The sequence below is a fragment of the Polistes canadensis genome, unplaced genomic scaffold (assembly GCF_001313835.1).
Source record: "Polistes canadensis isolate GaletaPanama2010 unplaced genomic scaffold, ASM131383v1 scaffold_4, whole genome shotgun sequence".
In the NCBI taxonomy this organism is placed as follows: domain Eukaryota; kingdom Metazoa; phylum Arthropoda; class Insecta; order Hymenoptera; family Vespidae; genus Polistes; species Polistes canadensis.
The window spans coordinates 1,297,557-1,322,448 of NW_014569551.1; the positions used below are offsets into that span (position 1 = coordinate 1,297,557).

The 24,892-nt window shown below is 37.6% G+C and overlaps 1 protein-coding gene and 1 long non-coding RNA gene across 2 annotated transcripts in view; one reads left to right on the forward strand and one right to left on the reverse strand.

Moving 5' to 3' along the window:
* Window positions 1–24,892, reverse strand: part of LOC106787384 — a 463,752-nt gene that overhangs the window by 140,089 nt on the left and 298,771 nt on the right. The gene's annotated exons all lie outside the window — the stretch shown is intronic.
* On the forward strand, window positions 20,122–22,836 carry LOC106787377 (SAGA-associated factor 29 homolog). The gene is made up of 2 exons (XM_014749696.1): window positions 20,122–20,272; window positions 20,783–22,836. Exon 2 carries the CDS (start codon window positions 20,907–20,909, stop codon window positions 21,786–21,788), a length of 882 nt encoding a protein of 293 aa, XP_014605182.1. The 5' UTR covers window positions 20,122–20,272; window positions 20,783–20,906; the 3' UTR covers window positions 21,789–22,836.

A 24,892-nucleotide genomic window follows, 5' to 3' on the forward strand; every position in this document is an offset into this window, starting at 1 on the left:
AGAATACAAGTAAACCGCTTCATTCGCGAGAGTATCGCGAAAATTATTTTTCGAGGTTACTCTGAGAAAGACGGGATAGAGCTACGAAAAAAGAATATAATTTCGAATGGAGGTAAGTGAGAATATTTTTCATCGTGAAATTACATAATTAAGTTGGCAAGGAGAATGAAATCATACGTTAACAAAAATCATGTGAAAAAATAGAACGTTACGTTACATAATAGAGATAACGTTTATTTAATTGTAAAATTACATTAAAGTGATACAATATTAGTTTTCTCCTTCCCTTTCTCTTTTCAGTCTTGCTTGATACTCATTAACGCAACCCATTGTTAACTTTGTAGGAAATAGATACTTTAGATAGTGTCAAGTCAAATCAATGAGGCAACTTGTTGGAAAGATAAGCAACTTTAGATAGTTAGACGAAACAATGGTGGTCAGGCGTTGAAGAGCTTTGTAATGTGATATCAGGAGGCGTATCATAGATATTCACAAATTTGAAGTTAATTAGTGAATTAGTCGTTCCTAAAGTTGGAAATTGCCAGTCGAAGGGAAAAAGGGATTTCGCATTTATTTCACCATAAATGCAGACGTTAAGATTCTTAATGAGTCTTATATTCCTATACCATATTCCTATACCATATACCTATACATAAACATAATATTACGACGACCACAAAATCCTTAGCGTATAGTAGTTGTGGGGCGATGTGTTGTATGTACATTGGTAAGCCGGTAAGTGCGAAGTTAGATGTTATTTACGACGTCGGTTCAAGCGCTTTATAGTTTATCTTATTTACGAACGAGAAAGTAATATCGTTCGAGAATGATTTTAGCGCACGGAGAAATTAGCGCGTAGTGAATTATCCTAAGGGAATCATATAAACGTTAAAATATGTTTAAAACACGCGTAAATCTGTCGGAGGTACGTTTAGGTACGTTGGATCATTGTCTAAGGCTATAATTACCTCTGTTTTTACCGACATAAAAGGAGAGAGAGAGAGAGAGAGAGAGAGAGTTTAAAAGATATCGATAAAGGATAAATCAAGTTGCTATGCCAATTGTCCTTTCTTCGATAAAGTTTTCAAGTTCTACCTAGTACCTACTTTAGGAAGATAATCTCTCACGCAAGAAATCGATAAACATCGAAAGATCAAGATTTATTAGGTGAAATTAGATGGAAACTTTTAATCGATTATTTCTCGGTCCCATTTGCTCTGAAACTCTCGCGTATCTTACCATTTCGCGAAATTAAGAGAACTTTGAACAATCTCTCTATCTTTATTTTTGAAAACAAAAATTCGCGAATATCCGATCTTCTCTCTTATAGAAAATCATCCCGAATAATGATACGAATTCCGAAGTTATCGAGAATCGTTTATTAAACATAACATGCAAAATAAAAAGACGTTGTCATTCGCGAAATGGGTTATGATAATATTTGATTGAGGTAAAATCGTATGAAGACTAGAAGAGGTGTAACTATCCCAAGTAGCAGTCCGCCTTCGCGAAATATTTTCAGTCGTAAAAAGCATCAGAGTCGAGCCCTTACAGACGAGATCTTTCGCGAGAGAATATCACGCTTCTTCGGTTTTCTGCTTCACAACGTAGACCGTGTCCGGACTATGCGTGATCTCTAGAAAGCTATCTTCTATCCCGGGTGCGTTCTATGCTCATAAAACCTGCTATACCGCTTCAGGAATATAACCCATTGGTCGGATAGAAGCTACGTTTGGCAGTAACGTTTGCACGGCATTCGCTTGCTGCTCGTTTCCTCGCGTTCTTACTTCGAAGAGGCTGTTTTCGCCTACCCACCCGGCAATAATAATCTCTCCGCGAATACTCTACATTGACTCTGGAAGAAACTTTACGATATTGAAATTCTCCTTTCGGTCCCATGAAAAAAAATGAACCAACCAATAGAGTTCTTGTCTTTCGATGCACCTTGCACGATCCTTTCGATATATTATTTTCTATTTTTTCGTTATCCTGCTTCAAAACAATATGATTTATTTATAGTTTCTACGAAGACCTTTTTAAACTAAATCATTTACGAGTTTTCATTTTAATTAAAGTCACTTTGATATATACGCTTTCCTATTGGGTAGATTAAACGAGAATAAATATTCGCGTCCTTAACTAAACTCGACGCCATTTCCGAATCGTATTTGTTTAATTTGCTAGGGAGTAGCCACGGAAACGTTTGAACAAGGTACTTGAATTTCTGCTGGCTTTGAGGCCAGTCGGGGTATGCACAATCTCTAACTCGAGATATATCACTAGCTGTTTAAATATAATTAACAATCATATAAGATCTATCAAACACAGTCAGGAAATTAGTATACATAGAGACCAGTGCGACAGAATGCACCGCTTCTGCTTGACCTTTCTCGACCGAAACTGTTTCTCAGTGCGAGTTTTGCATTTGCACGCTCGGTGTTTCTATTCGACTCTCTAACTCTCCCTTTTAATCTATCTGTCTGTCTGTCTGCTTGTCTTTCTCTCTCTCTCTCTTTCTCTCTCTCTCCCTTTCTCTCTTCATTTTGTACTTGTCCTGCTGGCACTAGCGAACGGATATATGTACGAACGCAGTTTAACGTGCCCGCTTGAAGATACGTTCTCGTTTACACGTTCAACGAAGTGCCCGCTGATTAGCGCCTTAGAAGCGATAATTGCACGTTTGATATCGAGCTTTGAATTTCAAGAGGTTACGCCCCGCTATTTGCGTTTAGGTGGAGCCTTACAAAAGATTATCTCCGAAGTGAAATATGTATAGCGATAATTACGAGCCCGGTGTGCACCATTCCTTTTAATATATCGTCTGTTTTAATAAGCATCGATCAAGACGAGCGGGGGTATTATCTTAAACGAGAAGATCGAGATTCGAGCGAGAATCGATTTGAATGAGAAACATTCGTTGTTATTTTTTTTTAATTACCTTTTTCTTTTTATTTCACACATTTGTCTTAACATCACTTAAAAATATATACGCGTGGAAGATCAATCGATCGATCGATATCAAATTCTCTAAATGGGACAAACGATTAATGTCAATATTATTTAAATAAAATATTCTTTATCTATTTTGCTTATATAGAAACGTGCCATTTCATGGTTAAGTATGTTACAAATACGACTGAATGAGATATCTCCCAGTAGAATTAATTTGCCAGGATCGAATCGACCTCGGAGCTTCCGTGAGTCAGAAAGGTACGCCTAAGCTCCACGTGAATGATATCTCATAGTTGATCGAGCGTTGCAAGCCAAGTACCTTTCCATATACATCGGCGTACGCGATCCCATTAAGTCGTGAACTACGAGTTGCCAACCAACAAGAGTGCACGTGTATTTCGTAAACGGCGTGACTTTGATTTGTACGAAAATATATATAAAAGAAAATCTTTCTTGATGATTTTTTAACGTCAAATCGTACGAAAACTGTACACGTATTTTTACGATCTTTGTTTTAGAAAAATTGTAATTAAGAATAATGACAAAATCATAAAAGATCGAGTAGATCTTTACGTAGCACGTTTCATTCTTTCTCACGCGTACGTGTGTTAACTTGTAAGACAGTAGAAGAAGATTAAAGGAAGAACGGAAGAAGGAAAGGGTGGCAAAGGTAAGAATACTTCAGCAGCTACGGACGGTGAATTTCGAAGTGACGAAGAAAGAAGCGACGACGGTGTGAGAAACAAGCCTTCCAAGGATTTCCATAGTTATTCGAGATAGCCGGTAGAAAAGAGAAAAAAAGAAAGAGGCATAGCCATCGTGGCTTGTAAAGGAGTATCCTATCATTTCCTAGCATGGCACCCAACAAACGTTCAGTTCTAACGGTACAAAGAATTCGTACGTATCCAACCAGTCCCGTCGTCTGTCTCCTTGTCACGACACGCGACAATACGTTACGTAAAAATTGTTTTGATTCGATCTCACTCGACATAAGGTCTTGTTTTGCATACTCGTCAACGTACAGTCTGTCCTCTCTTACGAAAGAATTAATTAATCGATTAAAATCGAGATCATTGATTCCGAAAAATGTGGTCAAAAATCAGTAACGCGTATGCCATATTCCGACGACTCTTCATCATTCGTAAACGATTTAAACGTAGCAAGTGTTGGCTTGTAAATATTATAATTATGACATCAAATATAGCGAGATCTTTACACCGTGTAACGAGGCACTCTTCGAGAACCGAAATACGATTAAAACGTGCTCGTATACGCCCGCGCAGTTATTGTCGAGCAGTTCGTTCGCGGCCGCGAAAGAGCTCTCGTTCTACCTTAGTCGATACTTTTCCCGTTGGCCTTGTCTGGAGTAGAATATTTTGTCCGTAGGATTTGTTCCGTTTAAAGGAATTAACCCGTCCGTCGGCGATCAATAATTTGGCCGGCTCACAAGGCTTTCCTGTAGCCTACCTTGTATACGTGCACCGGGACTGCAAAATCAAGAGGCGGAAGGGGGAGCCCACCAATTTGTGACCTGGTTATTTTCAATGAAGCCCGTACTTGGCATGATCACGCGTTTGAGGTGTTTTTAAAGGGCTAGTTATCGCCGCATTCGATATGCATGTATGTATTCAAAACGAGCGCTCGAGAGTTCCCTTCATAAATCGTCCAAGCGCTTTTCATTTTGCCTCATAGTCGATTGATGATACTTTGTAGGAACACACGTTAACAGTGCGATTGCTAGCGGGTTAACATAAATTAAAATGGACTGATGATAGCATGTAGGTATCATGACTAATATTCATGAAATTTATATTTTCGTATCGATTATAGATTAATTGTCATTTTCATCTTGATCATCGTCGTCGTCGTCGTCGTACTCAAGTGGTACAACGCAAAAGTAGAATTCACAAGGCCTACTCGTGGAAACGTTATTACAAAGTTTAATTGGACCGTCCCAAGAGAAATCATTTCTCTCAGAATCGAAACTCGGACTAGTGTGTATCTAAATTCGAGGGATAAAACGTTGGATCGGGCCGATGTAACGGAAAGCGCCAGTTAAAATCGATGCAGGAGAGGTAATAACGACGTTAACGAACTTCACACCGTATCCGCCCCATTATTATCCATCCCGATAGCCGTTCTCTCGCGCGAACAGATCCCATGCTAGCGCACGGCATCTCGGTTACTACAGCAGAGCGGCGTTTTTAATCATTAGCACGTCTGTACTTGTCAAAACTGAAAACCTATAATGAGTTTTCCCGCACGGCGCATCGGCCGTTGATTCTAACAAGTCGCTACCGGAGAAGCGTAGAAATAATTAACGAGTTTCGACGAGCGTTTAACGACCCCGCACGAAAAACAACGAGAACACACCAGAAGAGTAAAAAAAAAAAAAAAAACAGACCGAGACCCTGTTGGATCTACCGACTGTAACTAATAACTTTATTCCTGGCATAAATGGGAGCGCTTTCGTTTCGAGCCTTCAGTTTTGTATGATTCGTTATAAAGTCCCTATTAATTATTCTATTTCCAACGATATGTCGAATAAATGATATTACAAAAGCCGCTCGACGCGTAAATAATACCATTTATATCTATGAATTCGTCCAACAATCTACCGCAAAACAAAAGAAAGGAAAGTTACATATTGTTTTTTCGCGTTAATTCGTTTTAAACTAAAAACCGAATATAATATTCCGGTCAAAATTATTGTTAATAAATTTATCCGCAGACTTTCTTTTTTCCTTCCAATAATACATTTTCGTACAATCTTTTTATGGCATACATAATAATCGTTCCGTTCACGAAAAATGAGTAAACTTTCGACGCTCAAAACTCGAGGGACGCCCACGTTTGACCAATCATCGACGCGTCCACGAAAGCGACGAGCAAGGTATGCATTCTTTATCTTTCCTCTCTCTCTCTCTCTCTCTCTCTCTCTCTCTCTTTTTTCCCTGTTTCTGTTTCGCTCGGTCGAGATGCGCGGTCCATCCTTATCTCGATTATAGTCGAATGGAGTTCACTCGAGGGCCGAAATACTCCCTGAAGTATTTCATTATCGAGATCGTACCACGGTGGGTAATAAAATTGAGAAGGTTCTACCCCCTCCCTTCCCCCATCACTCCCTCTCCCTTTCTCTCTCTCTCTCTCTCTCTACTTCTTTCTCTTTCTCTCTGTTGCTCTCGTTGATGCTGCTGGAAGGGCCGCATTTCGCGCACATTTTGTTAACGTTCGTCCGGCGAACATGCGAGAGGCAGAACGCGCACGTATCGGAGTACCGCTTGAAATATTGGCAGGGTATGAGTTTATGACGGTAAGTAGCGTGTGTGTAAGAGAGGGGATCGAGTAGGAAGCGAACCCGGAGGGGAGAAGCGTACGCAAAGAGAACGAGTGATTTCGATGGATAGGAGATGTACGGGAGGTTACTACAAGCGACGCGAAAAGGGATGGCAAGGTGGAAAAAAACACAGAAGAAAAGGAAGAAGAAGAAGAAGCAAAAGATGAAAAGAAATAAATAAAAAAGGATAAACGGAAATAAAAAAAAGTGGAAGGTTGGTCAAGTATGGTGAACGGAGGTGCCGTACGACCCACGCAGGATGGCCTCCGTTCTTTCGAGTCCCTTAGGCCGGCAGTGTGCGCGCGCCCGCGCACATATCTACTTGTTCTTTTTTTTTTTAATTTTTTTAAATCTTTTTTCTTTCTCTCTCTCTTAGGCCAATGTAATACCCTCACGTTTACGATCGAGCATCAGCAACGCGACCTTCCTCCACCAGTGAGAGCGATAGCCCGCGGACGCGTCTCCTTCTCGATCGTATTCTTTCCTTCGGAATTATTGCCTTTGGCACGTACGATGAGTGTACCTCAGAGAATGGCCACGTATTTCATCTTTGAACTGATTTATAAGACTACCGAGCGATTCCCTCTCTTCTCGATCGTTCCTAATGATTATTAAGCGTCTCACTACCGGATTATTTTCGCGATTTGTGATATACGTTTTTCGAATCGATTTCTTTGAATTATTTCGAAAGATCGATTTTTCCTTTTTTCTCTTTTTTTCTTTTTATACGAAATCGATAAGACGTATTTTTTAACTATAGGTATTCGAATAACGCTTAATCTTCTTTCCATTGGACACGATAATAGGAAATTCTGGCAAGTGAAACTTAGATAGATCATTGCACGTGCTGTCGGTTGCCTAGTCTAGTGGGAAATTTGCGAGATTACGATTTGGCACGCTGCAAACTCGAATGTACTTTATTCCAACCGTTAACTCTTTTTTTAGTAACCTTAATTCTCGAATGTACTTTATACTCGTCTATGAACATGTCAGACGTTTTCTGTAGAATTTTAATTTTCTTACCAGGCAATTTACGAAACCAGTTAACTTATCCATCGTTGCTTATTTTAATTGCAAATGAATAGTCGGTCGATCGGTCAGTGGTTTAATTCACGTTAGTTAGATCACAATATTCGATGCAAGAGCGTACCGTTGTATGAAGTACTTTCATATTGTCTAGCGAACGCGATGCATCTGTCATAACTACAACGAATATGGCATTTAATATCGCTCGCGAAACACAGAAGGGACCTGAAATCGATTTCTACCGATCTAAAACACCGTAGATCGATCAGAAAGCTCGTTCTCAAAGCGATATTTGCTCGAAACCATTCAGGAAATGTATGTATTTCGTTGACAACGAGTTGAGGAAACTATGAAAACAAGTCTAAAATAGAGGTTCGCAACTCACTGTTCGACCGTATAACTAAACTCGTTTTGTATTCTAATCGAATTGTATATAACAGCTATAGGGTATATTAGAGATCAGTTTTTTGCTAAATTATCTTGATTTTTTTTCATGTAATTTAGAGATACAGCAGATAATATATTAACTTCCGAGAACATACGAAAAATATAAGAAGATTTTTTGAGTGAATTTCGACAACTCCAAAGAATTTGACAACACGAAACTTGTACTATCTCTCTCTTTCACTCTCTCTTTTTCTCTTTCAGTTATGCATCTGCATCTGCCCTTTCACAGTAAATATATATTTCAGCCAGCGTCCACTATTTCGTTTCCGCTGTCAAAAACGTACAAGATGACTTCCGATCCAAATTTATGTCGAACAATTTTCGATCTTAACTACTGGCCCAGGTTTCGAAAGATCGTAGAAGAACATTGTACACCTGGTCGCGAGAACGAGGCTACTTGAGTACGTGGCTGTTTTATGACATAAGAAGGAGAGAAGTTACTTTGTAACTACGATGCATAAGCCGGAGGTAATCGATTTCCGCACCCCACATTCCAAACGTACTGAGCGAACGTAGAAGGGAGTATTTATGGTATCTCAAACGAGCGTGTTTCCCAGTGCCACCCAGAAGATGGTACGGGGATGAAACCAATTTTCGACGGTGTCTATATAAATCAGATCTTGTTACATGCACAGGTATCGTCAGAACGTTGCTGGTGTACATTCGTCCGTTGTCTTTTCTTTCTTTCTCCCTCACTTACACTTTTTCGTTCTCTCCATCTCTTTCTTTCACCTCCTCTCTTACACTCTATTCATCTTTCTTTTTCTCTTTCTCTCTCTCTATCTCTCTCTCTCTCTCTCTCTTTCTTTCTCTCTTTAACCTTTCCTCGCTCCGTTGTTCCTTCTTCACAAAACTCGACCCCTTGAAAGCTTCACTTTGCCGAATGGCCTTTTAAACCGAGTTAAAAAGGGGGTCAATATTTATTAGACGGTTTCTAATGAAACATTTTAAATGCATGGAATTCGCGGTTCTCCCTACCCCTGAGTCTTCCTCCCTCTTCTTCCGCTCTAAGTCCCCTCGCGTTGACTCGTCCGCGCTTAACTACGTCTCTCTTATTCTTTCTCTCTCTCTCTCTCTCTCTCTCTCTTTCTCTATATTTATCTCTTTCTCACCGACGAGCACTCATACGAGTCTACCGTTATCTCATACTTGTTCGACATTAAAAAGCTATGAATCGCTTCCACTCTTACCATGGCACGCACTTACTCTTGTTTCCTCATAGTAACTCGGATAAAAGGGAGAGAAACTTTAAACGGGAGGAGTAAAACTTTAGATTCGTTCTAAACTAATATAATTACATTTCCATTTTCGATAGAGGAATAATTGATTTCAACGTGCCTACTTTGAAAAGTTTCACGCTCGAAAATAAACCGAGGGGTTAGGGTTGTTAATTGAATGTTTAAAAGACATGAATCTTTTAAAATTAATCTTTTATCAAATATCTCGTATATACTACCGATAAAGATTTCATATTACCGTAGTATATTCTACCATTAACTTTGATGTCATCTTTGTGCTTTAATGAGATCTTATCTCGCTAATTCTAAATACCCAGGCAATTTATTAAAACGATAACTGAAAGGCCTTAATAACGTGTGCTCGAACCAGTGATTCGAACGAATCATAAATTCGAGTTATATCCGACAACGAGCGATTATCTCGTAAGCTTGATTTTCTCCGAATCCTTTTTTTTTCTAACTTGAGAATCCATAAACGATCGCTCTTACGTTTATTCTCGCCGTTGTAAAATGTCATTTTAGCTTTATGAGTTAAGGAGTTCAACATACATACACGAAGAATCGTGAAAGATAGCGCGACCGCTTTACGAGCAGAGTATTCTCTCATTCGAGAAAATGCGACCTTTTCTTTTTCAATAGGTACCTACATCCACCCATTCATCCATTTACGGGTCGAGAGTGGTTGAAAAAAGAAAATGGAAAATAGCGGTGAAAAGAAATAAAGAAAAGAATTGAAACATTTAACGATATTTTCTAACTTTACCAATGTAATCGTTTTAACGATCATAGAAATCATGATTTAATTATCATTTATAATCTCTTGTAATATAATCCCGAGTTTTAAATTTCTGTTATTATAATTGCAAAGTTTTGGTTGAAAGAATTTTATATATGACACAACCTTATATTATGATCGTAAAGAACTTAACGAGTTTGATATCGGATACGATTTACGAAGATAAACTTGTACACGTGCTCCGATTATCGGCTTCTTCGTTCCCTTCGAACATGTCGTAGAAAGTAACGTTGCTTATGGCACGAGCAAAAGCTTCTAAAGTGTGTATGTAGGATAAACCGCGCGAGAAGACTTTGTTCTGGAGAGGGCCGAGAGAAATTCTGCTCGAGGTAATTCTTGGGCCGACAAATGCGAGAGCAGAAATGTTGGAGTTGGGAACGTAAAGTCGCCGAGTCAGCGGCTTTAACGATGTCGACCGTGCAATAAGATCGTCCTCGATCGGTAATCCTACGTACGGCCCTCAAAAACGTATAAAATAGAGGATATAGGAGATTAGCGTAGCAGTAGGTGTACATCAATTATTTATTTCGTTGGTTCGCGAATAAAGCGGCACGAAATAGTCTCGCTTTACAACGACCCACTTTACGCTAATTGCTTCACTCTCGAACTCTTAATTTACGGCTTTAACATATGGAATTTATATCATTAACTGAACGAACCTTTAAAAAGAAATTTCGAAAGCGCGTGTTGGTATACTGCTTACTTGGTTGGTCGATTTTCTCTCATCGACACATCACCTCTCGTAATTTCTGCATCTTGGTTTTTCGATTTACTGGTCTCGCTTCTTGAATGTGGAATAACGTCCGGCCGTTCGATTAATCTCCGCTAATACCTACTCCCTATCTCGACCAACTTTATCATCTTTTCTGTTTCCCTCGTTTCTACCGTCTTTTCTATCTACCTCTTTTTCCGTTTCATCCGGTAAATAGGTAATTTAACGTCGATACCATTTTACCTTGAATTATCCATCGCTCAAACGAGATTCGTTATTATTTTCTCGCCAACGTTGAAAATGAACAAATCAAAAATCCGACTCTCGGTGATGAAAATAAAATACCAATTGAAAATTGCACGCGTCGATGATATTAAATCTTTCAGATTCGATTTAAACATTTTTACCGCCACTCTTCATTGCGCATCCGCGAGTACAATTCTGTTTTATGTATATTTCTAAAGTTTTCTCATTTTAGGTACTACCAAATCCCTAGTATTAAGGCATTTTGGGATATTCAGCATGGCTCAAGGGGTTCTTTGCGTTCCATCGGAAGGAAAAGACACTTTACGAGCGTTAAATTGCAGCTTTAAAAACGACTCCTAAAAATTCTTTTACGTCTCTGCTCGTAAAAGTCAAGGAGGATTCTCATTCCTGTTCCTTTTTTCTTTTTTTTTCTTATCCCTTTCCACTATCCCTTGCCACTAGTTCATATCCATTTTTCCGCGGGACATATGATCGACGTACGTTTTCTTTCCTTCGTATCATTTCTAGGGAACAAATTCGACCCATTCGTTCCATGTCGATGATATTGTTGCTGAAACGAGGCAAAGAACGTGATATGAGATATAGCATGAAAAAAAGAGAATGAATAAAAGAGTAAACGAGAGATGGAAGAAAAGGTATTCAACGATTGTTTGTTTTGCGGTCAGCTCGTAAACTCATGACTTCGATGGCTGTTACTCTCAAATTCATGATGCGAGTTGGCCCTATCGTAGCAACAACAACAATGACCACGTTGCCAATGAAAGAACGAATACGAGAGAGACGAAAAGGAAGAGGGGAAGGAGAATAAGAGGAAGGTAAGAAGAACAACAACACCTGTACGTCCTCGTGCAAACACATGCCGTACGTAAGGCAACGTGAAAACACCCACGCTTCTACCTGCGCGGACGTTCTCGGACCGATGATCGACGTTTGAATAGCCTTTTCGTTTGGATAAAATAATTACCGAGTAGGGTGTATCTTAGTAACGTAGGTAGGTCGATACGAAGACAGGTGGCAAATAAAGAACAGGCACCTGGCCTAGCGTGAGGAGCTATATTTTTCTCTTGGAATATTCTTAGATGCGGATTTGGCAAACACGCGAATGGAGTTTCGTAACGGCAGTGTTGGATAGGGAGGAAGGCAAGAGAAAGACGAATGATCGAGTAGGTAGTACGAAAAGAAGGATGAGGGGGAAAAGGTTTAATTGACGAGCAACGTCGTCGAAACGGAAATTTCCGATAACGAGTGGACCCTGCAAAAGCGGTGCAGGGAACGACGATACACGAAGCGGAAGGAAAAAGAAGGAGAAGAATAATAAACGAATTCCGTGGGCCAGGAGGTTTTTATCGTGGTCGCGATACCCAGACTCGGTGCTTTGACTCGTTAGCAGTTAGCAATAACATTCGTTATTTTTATCATATCTTCGGGCCGTTGGCTCCATGGCCTTTATTCGCGAAGGAACACGTTTTGGTACTCGAGTCTTAAGATACCTCGAGATAGCCGCGCGTGTTGCACCACTCTCTTATATCGCATCTCACAATATTGCTCTTCTACAGAATGCTCCAGTGTCCATGGAACGAATGAAGGAACTAACAAACGGGGAGAACACTTCTTCCATTCTTATTTTTCTCCTATCTTTTTCTTTCATTCGAAAAGAAATGAAATTCAATCACTTAAGTTTTGTGCGCATCACCACAAAGTACCAGAAAACGAGGAGGCCGGCAAAAACGAAGGTATAGACAAGTCAGGGATATTTCTTCTTACTCTTTTTCGTGAATTTATCTGGACGATGATCGGAACCCACAATCAAGCTTAATAGATCGCGAGTACCAATGTATTTTCTTACTCTCTAATATATTTATCTGGGATTTTTACGAATCGCCTAACGACGTTCAACGTCCGCAGAGATAATTACTCTTAAGAAACAAACGTCTACCATTCGCTCTTCTATATATATGACAAGATTAATTATATTCTTTCTTAAGACGCGAAACTTGCTCACCGAATTCGAAACTTTATTCGGATAAAACAGACTTTCTTACCATTGCATCTTCTTCTTCTGCTTCTTCGTTTTCTTCGTCGTCTCTTACTCTTCTTTCATTTGTTCTTCTCCGGAAGAGAAAAGAAAAAAACTTTCGTCTTGTTTTCACAAGTCTTACAAAAAGTTGATGTTATCCAGGACGTAAAGGACGATTCAATGTTACAATCTCACTGACAAGCACTCAATTATAATTGTATTTTCTCTTTATTTTTTTTATTTTTTTTTTTTACAATGTAGGGATTCAAATTCGCAGATAAAACGTCGCGCGTGACCCTCACAGACGACGACTCCAACCAAATCGTTTAATGGGACAACCTGTTAATACCTGACATGTGTAACTCACACTACGGGATGTATCATATACATAACCAGTTATGTCCTGGCCCGGAAAGCAACCACTACGTTTTGAAATGTGCAAGCCATTCGATCGATTTTAACCATCCTATCAACACCTCGTATTCTTTTCAAACTTGATCTGGTATATATTGATGAATCTATCGAAAGGATTTAATGCAATAAAGAAACCTTTTAACTTTACTTCGGTACGTCGATTTCTTATAAAACAAACAAACAAACAAACAAACAAATAAAATCTTCATTTGGACGAATTGTATACATCAAATACTGTCTTTCTCTTTTTACATCAGGTTAAACTTGATTACACGCGGTGAATTAGATATCAAATAAAATAAACAAAAATCGGAAAGAGACCGTGATTTACGTTCATTTTTCTTTTAAAAAGAGATCGATCAAGTGCAAATCATAATGTATCTGAATGACGATCGTTCGGCACCTTGGTTAACTCGCTTTTAATGCTGTGTCGTGCGCCAACTATTATTTCTCTCCCTCTCTCTCTCTCTCTCGGTCAGCTTTAAAAGGTGTGCTGCGAATATATCGAAGGATACGATCGAAACGTTGGGTCCCCTCTCGGACCCATTGGCGTTCCCTTGGCGTTCGGCCCCGTCGACTACGATACCGTACTCATAAATCATCAGGAAAATCAGACCCCCGGTGCTCGAGAAGAAAAGTGCGAGCATTATTACACGATATCTCGCGGTGCCGCGGTAGGCGAGCATTGAGCGTATTAAAGGGTCGCGCATTTACATAACATAAAACAGGCGTAAAAGCACACGAGCCTCTAAGGGAAGCACGCGATCCGTGTCCAAGTACACAGCGTGAAACTCCCCTCTCTCTCTCACTCTCTTTCTTTCTCTTTCTTGGACTTTCTCACTCTCTTTCAGAGACTTCGAGAACGTACCACCCCTTATTATCCTTTTTTTCTTTATTTATTCTAAAAGCTAAATTCGTATAGGCTCCAAGTGAGAACTATTTTTTAAAAGATAGATTTTTGTATATTTTCTTAAGCCTTTGATATTGAATATTTGAATATTTTATTATGAGTAACTTTTTTAAATGTGTGAATACGTGTCAAAACACAAATTTATTAGTTTTGCTTTTAGGTTATCGAAGAAAGATCATCTTATGTGATTTTAATATGTCCACCGATGTACAATTAGAAGCATCAAAGTTCAAGTGTATGCGTGTTGAAATACAAGTGGTGTTCAAATCCCAAATTCTAAAATGGGGGAGAGTCACATAATAAATACCATATTTATTGAGTTTTTAATAATAAATAATTAACATGCCCTCTCAGAGTACATAGAAGAATCTTTGGTTTCCTTATTACAGTGTCGTAGCTTGTTACAGAAGAGCAAATACCTTTGCTATGCATATGTGAACCTTTTCATATATCAATTCGGTTCCCTAATAATCATTTTCACAGCTGCTTAACGTTCATTGATAAATTTCAATTATTCTTCCCATTTTCGCAAGCTAGTAACTAATTCGAATCTATAACGATAGTCTTATAGCAATCCTCTTCCGTGTAACATCTTGTCTATCGATCGAACTACCGTGTCACCATTTATACTTGCTCACTCTCAAATTCAAACTTCTATCCATTTGGGATTCGATTTCAACTTCGGTCATATAAATCCTTTTGCTAAGTGGAGCTTGGTGATCTTTCAGGAATAAGGAGATGAGATCGCATTGAACAGAGAAGGAGAATAAGGGAGAGTGAGTGAGTGAGTGAGTGAGAGAGAGAAAGAGACGGAATTCCTACGTATTCAAAAGTTTTTCCAAGAAATCAGAACCCCTTCGTCTTGTTTAATCGATGGAACACGCGCTACGCCTCGTCTCCTTTACCAATCCTCTCTCATAACTTTTTTCTTTCTCTCTTTCTCTCTCCCTCTCTCTCTCTCTCTCTCTCTCTCTCTCTCTCTCTCTCTCTCTTTTNCTCTCTCTCTCTCTCTCTCTCTCTCTCTCTCTCTCTCTCTCTCTCTCTTTTCTACCTTTTTATTCTCTTGACAGATAAGAAATCTCTTTCCGGCAGCGATCTCGTTCTTTATCACGGAGCTGGTATGCAAAAAGGGAAAAAAAGTTTGTTCAGATCGGTACAGTTAAGCGCTTCCCTTGAAAAAATATGGCCAAAGGAAATGAATTTGCTAGCGATGAAACCACCTTAATCGTAATAATGTGATCGCACTCGTCTTTTCCAGTCCACCTGTTCCTTTCATTGTTCTTCGAAAAAGTACGAGATAACTATTTATCGAACAAAATCTTTCTTTCGTTTCTTTTAATGTTATGCGCATTCATATAAATGTATATAAATAGAATTAAATTCTTTCTCATTTTTTGATAATAAACTTTTTTGTTCTTTAATTTTTTAATTTGTGAAATTTAAATTTAATAAACTTAAGTTTTTAAGTTAAAGGGTATACCTTAATATCTTTCAATTTAATTTGTTTTTTTTTATGCTCTTTAACAATATAAAGAACACGATAAAGAAACATCGGTTATGTTGAAATTTTATACAAGAATGACGTTGAAAAAAAATTCATTCAACAATTAGGTTACCCGCCTCTGCAGTAGTGTTACTTTCTTCTTTGAAGATTTTTAATTGATTCCATTTAAATGGAACACCTTTTATATTAATAAAAAGGAATTATCTATACGTCCCGTAGCGAATCGAAAATCGAAGTGAACCATTCCGGGTTGTCGTAATATAATATATCTGACGACTCCAATCCTTTTAAATTTTACCTTAATTCTATGAATTTTTCCAATAGGTTTTTGTATTGAGATTTTCCTAATATTCAAAACTTTTCTTTTATTTCAATAATATCCTGTAAATCTCGAAATATATATCTGTAAGTTTACAAGGCTGTTACGACAATTGAGTTTATGATCTCTTAAATCATTAATAAGATTTTATCGTGAAAATATATCTCAAAGAAAGTTGAAACGTGTCTGCAGAATGACGAGACCATGGGGAAAGAAAGTGTTTTATTTCTAAAAGCATTTAACAAGATTGCGGCAATTATTAAGATCAGTCGAAGTAAAGTTTTACCTCGCTCCGTTTCCTACCTGCAACTTAAATACAAGAAAAAGATAAGAAAGGGAAAGAATGAAAAAGATAGAAACCTAAAGCGATATCAATTTGTGTAGTTCGTTCGATATATCGAGCTCTTTTTCCGGTTTCTGGTATGCTCGACACTCTGACAAGCTTACCGAGTTTAGTTTAAGTAAGCAAACGATTGACTACATAAAGGGTCTGAAGTTGAATCTAGCTTTCCCTCTTTCTCTTTCTCTTTCTGTCTCTCTTTCTTCCTCTTTTCATGGCTGCGAAATGAGTGCAACGAACACAGGAAAACTACCAGCCGAAGTGAAAGCAACCAGACAGAAATTGATGTTAGGCATTTGCATTTATTATTAATACATTCCTCGTTCTGTCACTGGCTGAACCTGTCAGCCAAAGCGTTTTCGTGCCCCTCTTTTCGACCCTCTTCTCCTGTCGCCGACCTCGAAACTTTCGTATCTACTCTTTTCTTTTTTTTGTCTTCCACCCTTTTGACTGCCTTGTCAATCTTCGTTGAATTTAATATCGATCCATCGGCTATATTCTTTAATAATTTAACTAATGTGTGTGTGTGTATGTTTGTGTGTTAACTGAAAGAAGTATTTTCATTTTTTGCTAAGCTTGTTGATATTTTCTTTCGCTTTCGTAATTGTATACTCGTGTACTCCTTCAAAAATCCTTCAGCGTTTCGTTACTTCTATGTAGTTCATTTTGTTAATCAGAACGTTTAATTTAAACGATACGCGACCGAAGAAAAACTTTCGAATTACGAGTAACTTGTTTGAAGCACACGATCCTATTCGTAGAAAGTTGTAATTCTTTTTTCTTTTTTTTAGAATAGTGTGAACGAAAATGTCTACATTTGGAATTGGAAAAGCAAACATGTGATCGGTGAATTGGAAAAAAAAATTTGTTGGACCATTAAATAAAATGTAAAGAATAGTAAAAAGAAGAGAAAGAGAAGGAAAACGAGAGAGAGAGAGAGAGAGAGAGAGAGAGAGGAAAAGAAAAAGAACGAACTCTAATAATATTCCAAATGACATGAAAAATATTATTTCTTCACAGAAGTGTGTGTGTGTGTTGGTGGAACGGTCAATTCGCACCATCGATTTTTCTTTTCCTGTCCTGTAGATAGTTCAGCTGCGGCACCGGTATTTGTTGAAATAATATCGTCGTGGGAAACTAGCCGCGATTCGATTACTTTCTTTCGTTGAAACGAGAACTCCTAGCTAGCTGTATAACACTGCGTGTCATTTTCTCCCTATTTTTTGTTTTGGAATGAACCATGCCTACCACCGATCCTGTCAGTACCATCGTTATAACTAGCATATGGTAGTGAATTTGGGGAGGGTTATAAAGAATGAAAATGGAAAAGACGATGAGCCGTGTACTGGAAAGCTCACGGTCCAATCGTACTAATGCGTATCACTCCTGCATTATACAGTGAGCTAGAAATCTCAGGGTTGTCCTTCTTACAAGGGAGAAAGTCGATAAATGTATCCCTTCTTCCGACACCTTTGGACAGGCTTCACCGTTAATCGAACGTCAGAAGACTTTCTCATTAAAAAAAAAAAAAAACAAAAAAGAAACGAGAAGAAAATCTTTTCTTTTTTTCATTCGTGACTAAATTCCCTTCTCTTCGTTTTTCGTTTAAAGATATGATTCTAAAGTCTATTTTTTTTTCTTTTTTGGAAGGAACTTTGATAAACTTTAAAGGATATCTTATCCTATTCTTGAAAAGTTATGTATGCTTATATTACTATTAATTCCATGCATCTAATTTATCTTTTAGTCCTTCCGAGAAATGCTTACTGATTTATCGAGCGACCCAAGATAAGCACGGTCGGCGAACAATAATTTGCTTAACATTTCGATTTAGCAGAAATCACGTAGAAAAGAAATGTTTGGTTATCGTTTCTCTTTTCTTTTTCTTTGAACATTTTTTTTTTTGTAATTCTTTCCTTTTTTTCGTCAGTTTTGGTTGTCTTGCCGATAAACGAAAATTGATAGAAAGGCGGCAGACATAAAATACGAGAGTCATGACGTATCGATCTCTTTTTATTTTACTGTCTCTCTTTCTCTCACTTTCGCATTCTTCTCGCTTCGCTCGTTCTATCTTTCGATTTTTCCATCCCTTCTTTCTTATCAATCCTGGCTGTTATTCGTGCAACGTTTCGATCCTCGCTTCGCCGGCAGTAAATGTATCTGCACTTGACATTTCCATTCTGTGCCTTATGCAGGACTCCTTTGAAATATCGTTTATGCGTATACTATGTATCCAGCATCATACTCGGTTTAACGACTGCAACAGGTCGTTAAGTTGTGCATCGTAAAATGTCAATATTAGACGAAAATCGAATCAACCTTGGTTGCCGGAAGGCACTCGAGATAAAATTCCCAAGTTGAATTACATTTCCTTTTCCGATCATTTGCCATTTTTCTCACGAATCTCACTCCTCTTTTTTTTCCTAACGCACACATATACAAATGAACCTCTCTCTTTCTTCCATTTCTGATATAGGACAAATATAATTATCAAAAATGAAGAATAATATTTTAAATCTTTTCAAAATTTAGTTATTAATTATACTTGAATAATTTCTATATTTAATTACTAATAAATACACGAAAGATTCTAGCTTATAAAATAAGATTTAGTATTTAAGAACAAATACTTTGGAATCTTCGTCACTACCTCAAACTTAGAAAGCACTAATTCGAGAAGGTTTTCATCTCGCGGGTTGAAATCCTTGAATATTACTTGTGGTATCGGGAGAATCACGGAATAAAAGCGAGAGCAGCCAGGCACGCGTAGAGAATGGTATTGTGCATAGAGTTACCCCGAGGTTGGAGATCTTCTTACGCCTCGTTAGATCTCTTGTTTCCGTCTTTTGAAACGAACCTTGTAGGAGTATTGTATATCTATATGTATACATATATATATATATATATATATATATATATAAAAATATATTTATATATACTACGTGTGTATATTATATACTTCTATACATAGGTAATATCCAGGTTTTGCGGTTGCTAAGCTCATCGCCTCCATAATACCTTTTAATAGCTCATTCTCACTCAGTCCTTTGCTCGCTCATCGTGCAAAAAGGATTTGATTTCCAGACGAGTACGCGCGACTACTTCGTGCTACTATAACCGTCTCGTAAGTGATCATAGAAAGTGAAATCATTTCGTACCATTCTCGTCGTCTCAAGCTTTCATCATCACAATACTCTTTTCACGATTTTCAACATTCTTCTAATCGATTCAATCTACCAAGATTATTATACATTTGTTTTTTAACCGAATCATATAGATTTGCCTTAGTTATTTAATATCCTCGTAATTAACAGACAATTTATCACAAATTACACAAACGACAAGTATTTATTTGAAAATAATTAAATTTGTTTTATCGAACGACTCCAATGATATGTGTATATTTGTATTATGTTTCATAAATTAAAGATCATTTAAACGTTAATGATTCTCCGTCCAGTACACAGCATCGAATTTTGTAAGATTCTTTTCAATTTCACGATTTATCGAAACTATTTGTTCTTCAATGCTATCGATCGTTATTTGCACTTTGGGGCTATTTATTTTATTATTATTTATCTTTCTCTCACCCTCTCATTTTGTAAAATATTTTATTGATCATTAATAATTTCAATCGCGAGTAAACATTACAGTTTTCATAAAATTAAATTCAATAAATAGAGAAAATAAAGAATCAGCATTGGATATGAACCGCAAAAGGGGAAAGAGAATAGGAAACACGTACGTGGACAAAACTTTTTACGCTTGGTTGATTCGTATTGATACCATGAGAGTGCAGCACTGCCTTGATGGAAGGTTCCTCTTAAAGTCGGTAGTGGGAGAGACTCGAGCAGTATGGCGCAGAAGCACACGCACGCTCGGTCGTATAATCGAGCAACGCTTTAGTACTGCTTACTGCTTCGCATTGTAGAGATGATTTTTGTGTTGTTTGTGATTACCGAAAGTATTTTCAAGTTTTATCTCATAAATAAGGTACGTTTTTTGCATATTTTCCCACAGTGTTAGCTCCCTTTTTAAAATTGTCAAGAATTTATGAGTATCGATCCGTTCTTTGCCATGCGTCACAAATTTATACATTTGTGAGGTTATGTGAGGTTATATCTTGTTTTACAAAATAAGAGTTTAGTTTCGAGTTGATGAGAGTGCTGTTTATATTTAATTATATTTACTGATTAGAATCTTATCAAAGAGATTATTTGATTTAAGTGATTATTATTAAAACTGTCTTTTTCAAGTGTTATTATAAAGTGCACGCTTACAAAGCGTAAGGATCTTTAGTTCAAATCCTACTGGAGAAAAATTTTTCTTTTTGTAATGAAAATAAATTTGAGTGTTTTTGTTTTTTTTTTTTTTTTATAATGAATGTTATTACTAATGCATGAAATTGAAAATTCGAAAAATTACTTGATACTTATCGTTGAAAATTATTATTTAATAAATATTAATATATATAACTTACGAGAGTCTATTCTATTTTTACAGAGATTCATCGGAGAATCATTGTGTAGGCATCTAAACGACAATTAATAATAATTGAAGATTCATATAAGCAATTAAGAATCGTTATATTCGTTATCTATCTTATCGGAAAACACAAATCAGGAAAATGCCATTTACAGCGGATGCAGCGGCCGCACAGATCCAGGAACGTCTCCGAAATGTGTATCAGTTAGTTCACGATATTGAGGCACAGAGGAGTAGGTCTGAACATAATTTAAATAATATTGTGAAAACTCACGAAAAGGTTACACCGGAAGATAAAGTGTCTTCATATTATCAACAAAAATTGAAGAATCTCTATAGTGCAGCAGTTATTGACGCCCACCAAGAAGAAGAAATTTTGCGAAAAGCCTTGGGTAAAATTAATGAAATCCGTGGGATAAGGAACGAGAGGCGTATACAGGCAAGAAATGCTGGTAACAAAGAAACGATCAGACGTGGTGCATTAATGAAGATGCTGTTAAGTACAGCACAGACGCTTCCTCTTTATGTTGGTAAAGCGCCAGGAGCGAAAGCACCTCCATTGTGCGGTGCTGTTCCAGCTGAGCCCACCTACATCGCGAAAATGGGAGACATGGTAGCTGCATTGGTAAAGGGATCGGAGGAAGAAGAAAACTGGATACTCGCGGAAGTTGTACAATTCAATCAGGCAACAAACAAGTACGAGGTAGACGATATCGACGAAGAACAGAAAGACCGTCATACTCTTTCACGTAGACGAGTGGTACCTCTACCATTGATGAGAGCAAATCCGGAGACCGATCCTCACGCTTTGTTCACGAAAGGTTCGGTCGTGATGGCTCTCTACCCACAGACAACATGCTTCTACAAAGCAGTTGTCAATCAATTACCTACCACGGCTACGGAGGAATACGAAGTTCTTTTCGAGGACGCAACTTATTCCGATGGTTTCTCACCTCCGTTAAATGTTGCACAACGTTACGTTATATCTATAAAGGAAAGTAAAAAAAACAAGAGCCAATGTTAAGTCAGTATTATTCTATATATATAGAATATATTCTATGTATTTTCGTTATATATATTTATAAGTATTTGATAAGATTTATTTTATAAGATACTCGTGAAAAATAAAAAAGAGCGCGTTGAGCGTGGTTTTCGTTACCACCCTTATCCTATCAACGAACACTTGCTATCCTTTTCTATAAACATCTTAACGATAGCAATCGGAAAATAACAATCTCGAATTGTACATCATTTTTCCTTATGATACCAGTATTAGTATTTTTAACGTTGGAATCAATTTTAATTTTAATCTATATCTATGATAATTACAAATAATTTTAGATATTTTTGAAACGTTTAAATGCATAGAGCACGCATATTTGAGTATACTAAATTACACGTGGTTGGAACTTCTCGAGGGACTAAGTGAGCATATGCGAATAGGAAAAACGCGTATCTACCGTTAGGGTACTATATCCGCAATGCTTTTAGTCGAGTATAATCGACGTAGGTTATACAAGGATAATGTCGGCATTAGAGTACGTACCAACTTGGGAGGACCTCGACATGTGAACTATTTTGACCTTCCGCAGTATCGGCATTCCGTGATCGGTTGGCAATGTTATTTCTTTCTTTATATTAGAAAAGTATTTACAAAGATGGTGGAAGGACAAAATTAAAACTTCAATCGGAGAATAGATCGTCCAAACCATAAGAGCTTACACAAGGGAAGGGAACGAACATAAAAGAGGATTCTGTGCAATAATTAATTACATAATCAGTGACTACCGTCAGACATCAAAGCGACTCGAAGCCGATGCTACTACCACAGTCGATGATGGTTCGTTGGATTTAGCCATTTCTCTTTAATTATTTAATTTAATCACCCTGGTACTTACTATCTACAAAAAGCTTCCTTCAACATATGTTGATAAATTTAATTGACTTTGCACTATACTATTAGTTCCCAACGGTACCCACATGTGGTCGGTCAATGTTGATGTTAAATTATCCGTTTCTTTATATTATCTATGAATACATTTATTCTCTATTAAACCGTGTTATTTCAAGAATTTTTCATAAAATATTTCTTTCCTTACTAATCGTCGCATGAAGATCGTGATAACTCGTAACATCGTATAAACTCAACGGAGAACTATATCGTTCTAGTATTATCGAAATTAAGATCGTCACGACATCGAAAAGTACCCTTGCCATAAGAAGGAAACGTTACAACATAAAAAGAAAGAAACGAAATTTATAATCGCCCTTCCTTGTAAAATATCTAGAGTTGTATCGAATAGTTTAAACAAAAAATATAGAGAAAATCTACGATAAAAATTGGCTCAATAACATCTCGAAAAAATAAAATTCGGTCTTTTTCGAGAGACAGTAGGTATAACTTTTCACTTTCAGATAGCAAACAAAGTCGTGTCGACAAAAGCCATTCGCAGTCATGAAATTAATTAAAGTGGTAATAAGCTTTGGCCAGTCGAGAGTGGGTGGGGTTGGGGAGAGTATTCTCTTAGGGGAGAGAGTTGGCGAATTTCTCTTCAACATTAGACGACCTTCCTCTCGCGAAGTTAAGCGTGACAATGCGAATTCCTTTCACAACCAGTGATATAAATATATATATGTATATATAAGACGTATAGGTATGGAACACTGAATAGGTTGTTGTTGCATGTGTGCAATACGCGAATACAAGTGGAGTCGAAGCATGCAAGCTACCGGAAGCTAAAGCGAACTTGCACCCAGGCACGCGAGCCGTCCTTTTCACCCTCCGATCTCCGATTGTAGAAACCTTTTCTTTCGTCTTTTCTCTTCTCTCTCTCTCCTTGCTTCTACCAGTTCTCTTCGTTCATTCGTTCCACGTCTCAGTTATCTGAGTAATGCTTCTTCGTTTGCTTCGTTCTACCTGTTAGCTTGCCCTCTTTCTCTCTTTCTTTCTTTCTTTCTTTCTTTCTTCCTTTCCTCGTTTAAGTCTTCTCATCTCCTATCTTCTCTACTTGTCTCTCTCTTTCGTCTGTATAACCCGATCGGTAGGTGGGTCTACCTTACCCCTTTCCAGTAATAGCGCACTGTATTTTTCTTCGGGGCTCGTAATTACGGTCGAGTAGTCGTGCATACTCTTGAGCATATTTTATTTCGCTCGAGATCGATCGTATAGCGAAGGCCATCATACCATAGCCGTCATGATCGATATCCATTTACCTTCTTCATTTGCAAATTATTTTCTGAAAATATTCGGATTTAACTTGATCGAGAGAAATCATTAATCATTTTTCTAAATTTCTTCACAAAATTTTCCTATCATTAAATGATTTCCCTATCGCAACTATCTTTTTTTGTTTTTCAGCGAAATATAATGTTTCATAACAATGAAAATTCCTTTACCGATTTTTAAATTTTTATTCCTTAATTTTTCATTTTAATTTGCCAGGAAAAATATAAAGAAAGAGAGAGAAAGAGAAGATTGCTTGATAATACTGCTTAACGAGTTGCCAACATTTGATCCAACTGTAGTAAGTAAAGAAAAAAAAAAAAGAAAGAACTGTCGTGAATCCTAAGTGACGTAGTAATGAGTCTGACTATGTTTCTAAAGAGAAAGACTTTGTATTAATAGCTTCTGCCGTTGAACGGACGAGAAAAATCCGAGGGCTCGTTTATGGTCACTACGGGGCGAGAGAGTAAACCCATCGATAAAGTGGCCCTTCTCTGGCTTTCTCTTTCTCTCTTTCTTTCTCGTTCTGAAGGGATGCGACGTTTTCGTTTCCATTTAATCTCGCTCGATTGAATTCGCTATCATCCTTTTTCGTACCTATGATATCCGTTCTAGCACGATTCCATTGGATGCCACTGACAGGATTTTCCTTCTCAAAGACGTTAAAAAAGAAGAATTCTACGGTTAATAGCTTTTACTCTAGAAGAAAAAACGAAAAAGTGAAGTGAGTGACTGAGAAGAAAAAGAAAAGAGAGAGAGAGAGAGAGAAATAGAGAAAAAGAAGATCGTAGATTCATCGAAGGTAGTGCCTTTTCGAGGACGGTATGGATCTGGGTTTAGCCTCGTTTTAGCCGCGGGCACGAGCGAAGGAAGAAGTAAAGCTTCAGCGCAAAAGCGTTTCGAAA

Bases quoted from the DNA above. Each gene is read 5' to 3' on its own strand.
- LOC106787377 (XM_014749696.1), top strand. From the start codon at position 20,907: ATGCCATTTACAGCGGATGCAGCGGCCGCACAGATCCAGGAACGTCTC.